This window comes from Manacus vitellinus, unplaced genomic scaffold (assembly GCF_001715985.3).
Source record: "Manacus vitellinus isolate BGI_N305 unplaced genomic scaffold, ASM171598v3 scaffold_114_pilon, whole genome shotgun sequence".
NCBI classification, from domain to species: Eukaryota; Metazoa; Chordata; class Aves; order Passeriformes; family Pipridae; genus Manacus; species Manacus vitellinus.
The window spans coordinates 321,596-329,174 of record NW_021938861.1 but is presented as its reverse complement, the minus strand read 5'-3'; the positions used below and the strand labels follow the sequence as shown (position 1 = coordinate 329,174).

General features: G+C 57.3%; 1 protein-coding gene across 1 annotated transcript in view; it reads right to left on the bottom strand.

The window, feature by feature from the left end:
* Positions 1-2,438: 2,438 nt before the first annotated feature.
* MOB3A (MOB kinase activator 3A) overlaps positions 2,439-7,579 on the bottom strand; it is an 8,101-nt gene continuing 2,960 nt past the window's right edge. Inside the window, exons 2-4 of the mRNA XM_018089084.1 lie at positions 5,574-6,117; positions 3,797-3,999; positions 2,439-2,832 (exon numbers count right to left, since the gene is read on the bottom strand). Coding sequence (XP_017944573.1) covers positions 2,803-2,832; positions 3,797-3,999; positions 5,574-5,991 — 651 coding nt within the window. The 5' untranslated portion in view covers positions 5,992-6,117 and the 3' untranslated portion in view covers positions 2,439-2,802. The remainder of the gene's footprint in view (positions 2,833-3,796; positions 4,000-5,573; positions 6,118-7,579) is intronic.

The window sequence follows — 7,579 nt, the reverse complement described above, 5'->3', positions numbered from 1 at the left end:
TCAGCCCTGGGGGCTCAGCTTGGGGGGCTCATCTTGGGGGGCTCAGCCCTGGGGGCTCAGCCCAGAGGGCTCACAGTCACCCACTCCCTGCAGTGACTCTCAGCTGTGGCTCAGGGGTGAGTAAACCCGAGATGAAAGCCCAGGGGAAAGCAGGGCTGGGGCTGCTGAGGCAGAGGCAGAGGCAGAGCACGGCTGAGCTCCAACTGTGGCTCTGCAGACCTGTCTGGGCAACATCCTGCACCGCCGGGCGCTGTGGGGGCCGGGCTCAGCCGCAGCGGCACCGCCGGCCCGGCTCATCTCCCGGGAAGGTGCTTTCCCTCCTCCTCCCGCGGCTGAGCTGGTCTCGAGTGGAGGTGGGCGGGTCTTTCCCCCCGAAGAGGGGGGCAGAGGAAGGCAGGGCCCCGCAGCCCCGTGGAAGGGGCTCCGGACACGGCCCTCACAGCATTCCAGGGAATGGGAAAGCTGAGGAACAGCGACAGGAGCTGCCCCAGCACCGCTCCCTGCCCACCCAGCCCCGCTCGGGTCCCTGCAGCTCTCCTGGTTTCACTGGGATAGAGCCAGTTTTCTCCCCAGGAGCCGGCACAGGGCCGTGTTTGGGATTTGGGGCTGGATAATGCTGATAACACCCCAGTGTTTTGGTGTAGCCGAGCAGTGCTCACCCTAAGCCAAGGACCTGGAGTGTCTCGGCCAGCGAGGAGGGGCACAAAAGCCGGGGGTGGCATGGCCAGAGGGATATTCCACACCAAGGAACAGCCAAGGAACAGCGTGCTTCTCCAGCTGAGCTGCACCCACAGAGCACTGGGAAAGGGGCTCGAGGGTGCTCGGGGGGGCCCAGCACCTCCACTGTGCAGGGAACGGGCAGGAGCTGTTGCTGCAGGCAGGGAACAGGCAGGAGTGTTGCTGCAGGCTGGACACAGGCAGGAGCCCAGGCTGGGGAGCCCCTCACTCCCCTCCTGGCCAGGAGAATAACGTGCAGCCGCCAAAGGCAGAGTTTTCCTCAGTTCAGTCCCTCAGCCTCGATGGCTGTGCCCCTGGCAGCACAGAGCTCCCGGGCAGGCTGGAACTGCCCTCCCCTGCCCGCTCCCACCCGAGCTCCAGAGCTGGAGAACAGCTCAACCCTGGGGTACAGGGACACTGCAGAGACAAGGCAGGACAACCCCGGGGTGCTGGTGGAGCTCCACGGCCCTGGGAACCAGCCCCGACCTGGCACCCCGAGAGCAGCAGGAACCCCCCAGGCCCAGAGCACCCAGGAGCTCCCCGGCACAGCTCCCAGGAGCACAGCAGCCCGTGTTTGCTCTGCTGACAGGAGGGCTCTGACAAAGGGGCCATCACGTGTGCTGTGTAAATACAACATAATTTATTGGTTCCATTCCAGAGCACGAGGGGTGTTTGTACGACTGTCCCAGGAACAAGAGTCACGTATGTACAGACATTCCAGGGCACAGGAACACTTTGTGAGGAAGAAGTGGTGAGTGGTAGTTTGGTCACTGTTCATAGAAACCTTTTCTCTCACTGGTCCCAACTGTAGGTAGACCCACCTACCTACTGGGGGCACTGGGAGCTCTCACTGTGCAAGCAGCAGGCAAGGCCAGGGGGGCTCTGGCTGCACACCAGAGATTTTGGTCCCACATGGGCACAGGGCCAGGGAAGAGGGAGAGGGCTCTGTACCCTAAAGGGAAGCAGGATGTGATCCCCGTGGCCAGTGAGGCCGGAGGACAAGTGGTCCTTCCTGGCAGGGTCAGCGTACCACGAGGTGAGGGGCAGGAATTCCCTGTCCCTCTGCTCAACTTCCATGAGGCACAGCTTGGCTGCCAGTGGATCCCTGTGGGGACAGTGCTGAGCTGCACCAGGGGAGTGTAGGAGCAGCTAAACAAGACAACAGCGGCCACCTGGATGATAAAAGGAGCAGAAAAAGAAGCAGAAAACAAAAATATTGTGGTTTTGAGCAAGCCAGAGCTGAGATTAGTGTGTGTGTGAAAGGAATCCCAAGGTCAGGCTGGAAAGCTGCTTGCAGCAGGGCTGTTCTCTGGCTGGGAGCAGTCACACGGGGGGTGTGGGGAGATAAGGAAACATCTGCCTGGCTGGAGAGCTTAGACCACAATATTTTTGCTTTAATATTTTCTTCTTCTCCTTCTATCATCCAGGTGGCTGCTGTTGTCTTGTTCAGCTGCTCCTGCAGGGGAGCAGGGCAGATTCCAGCAGTGCTGACTCCAGCAGCAGCAACCACAGGAAAAACCCCGCTCCCAGCTGGCCTGAAGGGAACACAGGCAGGGCCAAGCCCTGGGCACGGGGGCACAAAGCAGCTCTGCCCCAAACTGGACTCATGGCCAGTGGAAGAGGTGCTGGGACCAGGGAGCACCCTGGGGACCGGGGTACCCCAGCACTCCCTCCCCAGTGCCCAGGCAGCCTGCCTGCAGGGGTGTCCCGAGGGAAGCACCGCTCCCATGGCAGCACCAGCTCCACACCCAGCTCTGCCTGCAGCACCTGGCTCAGCTCACTCGGGGCACAGGGCAGGGGCAGCTCAGGGCAGCCCTTCCCCTCTCCAAGAGCGGACACTCCCATCAAACGGCCCTCAAAATATTTTCTCTTTTTTTTTATAGAAATTACTATAAAAAACTAGTTAATCTAGAGCATCTTTAAAAAAATATTCCTGCAATATCACAGTTTTACATTGAAACTCATTAAAAATATATAATTTCTTTAAGAAAACGTCTCTGTTGTCCCCTTGAACCACGTCTCCAGGCCGGGAGTGGGGCTGAGCCCTGGGAGGAGGCGCCGGGGTGGGAGCAGGAAGGTCAGAGCTCAGTGGCACATCCGGGAGGTCATTTCCTTCTGCCAAAGGGACAGAGAAGGCAAGGGGTGAAGGAGGATCCAGGTGAGGGGGTGGATGGAAAAACCTGCCCTGTGTTTAGTTGGCAGTCCCCTTCTCAGGTGTGGGGTGACACTGCTGCCCAGAGCTCCAGGATGGGCAGGGCTGTGCTCCCCCCCCCATTCCCAGGACACCCCAGGGGGTTGATCCATCTGTGTCCAGATGGCTGGCAGTGCTGGGATCACACAGGGCCCACAAACAGGCAAACAGCTGCTGGGAGTGGGAGGAGGTGCTGGAGAACAACCACCCCCAGCCCTGCCTGTCCTGACTCCCAGTTTGCTGGCAGCCAAAGTGCAGGGCCAACTGGTCCTGAATTTGGGCAACCAGGTTAGTAGAGACCATTAAGGTTGGAAAAGACCCCCAAGATCATCGAGTCCAACCATTCCCCCAGCACTGCTGTGTCACCACTAACCCCTGTCCCCAAGGGCCACATCCACACGTCTGTTGAACACTTCCAGGGGTGGTGACTCCACCACTGCCCTGGGCAGCCTGTTCAGAGCCTGACCACCCCTTCCTTGAAGGAATTTTCCCCAATATCCAATCTAAACCTCCCCTGGCACAACTTGGGGCCGTTCCCTCTCCTCCTGCCCCTTGTTCCCTGGCAGCAGAGCCTGACCCCCCCAAATCCCCCTCCTGTCAGGGGGTTGCAGAGCCAGAAGGTCCCCCCTGAGCCTCCTTTTCTCCAGGCTGAGCCCCCCCAGCTCCCTCAGCTGCTCCTGCTGCTCCAGCCCCTTCCCCAGCTCTGTTCCCTTCCCTGGACACGCTCCAGCCCCTCAATGTCTTTCCTGGAGTGAGGAGCCCAGAACTGCCCCCAGGATTTGAGGTGGGGTCTCCTGAGAAGGTACCAGAGAGCTCTGTGCCTCCCCCAGCCCTGCCCTGCAGACCCCAAGAGCCTCCCCTGCACCCTGAGCCCACTCAGACACTCACCAGGGGCTCCAGCTCCTTGGTGTCTATGAGATTGAACTCTTTCACAAAGTAGTAAAAGTGCTTGTAGCAGGTGTTCACGTGGGCCTCCGAGCCCATCTGGGTGATCCTGTCGAAGTGGTGGATGTAGACGTGGACAAAGACCCGGAAGAGCCTGGAGAGGATCTTCTTCACCACTGGGAGGAAGTTCTTGGGGAAGGGAGTACCTGGGAGGGAGGAATGGCCATGAGAAATCTTCAGTCATGTTAAAACTGGTTCCTCAGAGCTAAAATAAATTGCTAAAACAGGCAGATTGAGACAAAAGGGCTTCTGTCCCTGGCAATGTCCATTGCCCTCTCCTTTTTGCTTCCCTTTGGATCAGATTTTTCACAAGCATGGATTTTTTAAGTGACAGAGAGCTGCACTGCTGAGATTGAAAGCAGAGCCCAGATTCCCAGCAGCTGTTCCAGTCTGAGCTTTCCTCTACTCCTGTTTGACATATTTATACAAACAGTGCAAAACACCAGATATGACCAAGCAAATTCCTGGAGGAAAGGGTTGGTGTTGTTACCTCCACACAGTTATCCCTTATTTTGATATGTCTCTGGTTAAAAATTAAAGCCTTTAAGGTGCTCTTTAAAGGCACCAGGTCTGTGTTTGGCCAGGCCCTGACAGCAGGGGGGTTTGGCCATCCAGCACCTCCGTGGGATATCAGGGTGTAAAATCCACACGGGCTGTTCCTGGAGGAACGAGGATGAGTTAAACCCTTTCAGTGCTCTGACAGAGCTGCAACGTTTCAGTCGGTGTCAAGGGGGAGGGATCTGGTTAAAAGCTGAGCTGAAAACAGTAACAACTGAAAAAAAAAACCCCAACCCTCGTGCTGTGGGAAGCTCGTCCTGCCTCCAGAACAGAACCAACACCCCCGCTGTGCTCCCCAGGGTCCTGCACAGGCAGCCACAGAACTGCTGGGCAGGGGGTTGGTGTCTCAAAACTGGCTGTTCACTGCCCTCCTCCCCCCTCTGCCCACCCCACACCAGCTGAAGCAGCATTTTGGCACAGAGGAGGAGCTCGAGTGGCAGACGTGCCCCAAGCAGTGGCCAACTGCATCCTGTCACAGCTCCAGTGGGATAAACCCCAGGGCAGGAGGGAGGGAGCTCTGCTGCACCCTGTCTCCTGCATCCCCAGAGATGGAAGCTCTGCAGGGGCTCAGTCAGATTTACCTGACGCTTCAGGGAATGAATTCTCCCACCTTCAACACAAAATAAACAAACCCCAGCAATCTCCGTCCCGAATCCAGAGAAGCTGTGCCTGGATATGCAGACTGAGGTCTCTTAGGCCAAATTCTCCTTTCCATGGCCCCTCCCTCCAGGCCTGTGCCAGCATCCCACCCCTCTGGAGGGGCAGAGGCAGCCAAAGCAGCCTCTAACAACAAAGAGGCTGACTGGCACGTGGCAGCATCACCAGGTGAGGCAGAGCCTGGATCCAGGCTGGCAGTGAGCTCCAGGAGAGCTGATCCACAGGAGCACGAGCCACCCCAGAGCTGCCTCCAAGCCTGTGCTCTAAGGGCAGCCTCCTGTCTGCACTGCCTGCCTTGGCTTTCCTCGAGGTATCCATGACTCCAAGTGGGATCTGGTGCAGCTCTGGGTACTTGAGCACTGCAGAGGAGCTGGGAAGAGCTGCTCTGAGCAGCACAGAAGGAAACAGCTCTGCAGCACCTCCTGAACAGAAACAGGACCCGAGGGCTCCAGGAGAAGGCTCTGCACCCACCTCCCTCCCCGCCAGCCACTGGACCCCAACTCACCAACGTTAGTGGGGAAGATGTCCTCGTTGTTGATCTGCACCTCGATCCAGTCCATGAGCAGGTTCATGTACTGGGGGGCCGACAGGGCGGTGGGTTTGCGGTACTTGTGCTCGTCCTGCCACCGGTACTCGTACTTGGGCCCCCCCGACATGACGGGGCAGGACTGCTCGGTGCAATAGTCACTGATGGTGCCGTAGATCAGGTTGATGCGGTTGAAGAAGTCCACGACGTGCACGGCCACCCAGTCGTTCTGCTCCTCGCCCGGGGGCAGCTGCACGGCCACCTTCAGGTCCAGCCCGGCGTTGAGCGAGGCCTGGGCCTTCTTGTGCAGCTCGAACCGCTGCGTGCCCGGCTCGAACTTGCGCTTGGGCCGGAAGGTTTTGTCTTTGTTGAACACTTGCTTTAGAGCGTGGGACATCTTCCCTCCTCCTCTCGCTGTTCCAGGCCCGCAGCGGGGACAGCCGGAGGCCGCGCCGCTTCCCGGGGCACGGCTGGGGCGACTCTGATCTTCAGAGAAACCTCCCTCTGCTCATCTGGTCCTGAGCTGCAACACAGCACAGAAGGGCAGCGATTAGGAGCAGCTCTCTCAACAGGAAACCTCGTCTAAATCCCATAGGAAGAGATCTGGGATGCCATCTGGGCCCTCGCCCCACATCTGAGGAGGAGCAGAGCTCACGCCAGCTTTCCTTCCTCCCCCTTCCCTTCCCTTTCCAGCCCAGCTGGAGCAGAGCGGCTGTCGGGGTGACCTGGGCTGAACAGAGCCACTCCTGAGAGAACTCCTGACACATGCCCTGTGGGAAGGAGAGAACAGGCCCCACAGCCACTCACCCTGACATCACTGCACCAAGAGCCCCAACCCCACAAAGAGAAACTTTGCTCAGCTCCTGCTCAGCTCCAATGCACCAAAACCCACGTGGGTTTCACCTGGATCCAACTTTTCACCTGTGCTTCCCCCCTCGGGAACAAACCCACCCAAAAGGTCAGGTCATACCACAGCCAACCCACAGCACAGCTCAGAGCTGCTGCCAGACACCCTCCACCAGAGCAGCCACCGGGGCAGGCGGGGAAAGTGCGAGAGACAGGAACCACAGGGTGGAGGGGAACGAGAAGAAGTCACAGCTCAGGCACCCGGAAAGCGAATCTCCTGAAATAACACCAGCCCTGAGAGCAGCCACAGCCTCTGCTGCAGGTGCACACAGACCAGAAACACATTTTCACTTCAGTTTAGCTCACTTCAAGTTGAAAGCTGGAAGATGAGGGAAAGCTCATCTTCCTCTTCCAGTCTGTGGAGAAGAATCAGCTCCAAGGGTGAGACCCAAGTTAAGATCTGAAGGGATGCTGACGAGAAACACAGCTCTGTTTATCTGTAGCTAATTATACCTCCTTTGTTCCCAGATCCAGCCCCTTGCAGAATTTGTGTCAGGCTGTTCTTTGATGGAGGCTTAAGGCAGAAAGCTTTGTGTACCAAAAATATCGTTTTATATGTGCTGGACAGAAATGAATAAAGTAACAGAAATTAAGCTGATGCCTTAAATAGCACAAATAAGTTGTCATAATTTTATAGGCAAGCAAGCAAACAAACCCCTTTCCCCAAGCAGAATTTCGATTAGATTTATATGAAGCCATGGTGTTGTTCCAATAGGTAAACAGTGTCCTCAAATGTTGGGAAAAAGATCCCAAACTCAAGGTCACGGCTGCCATCGCTGCAATCGAGCCTGTCCCTACCAGATGCCGCAGTGCTAATCAGCAGTTCTTCTCTGGAGAAAGATTAAAAAGCTTTAAGCCAAGGCCTCTTGTTTTCTTATTTAATTACAGCGAGGAAGAAACCCCAAACCACTCCAGTTCATCCCACTAAGAACAGGCTCGACATTTCCTGCGGGAATGGGCTCAGTGACCTCTTCCGTGCGGGAACAGGGAGATCCAAACTCCTGTCGCAACACGGGCCACAGCGTGTGCTGGGAGAAACCAAAGTGTGGCTCAGGGAGATCCCCCCGGGCTGGGAGGTG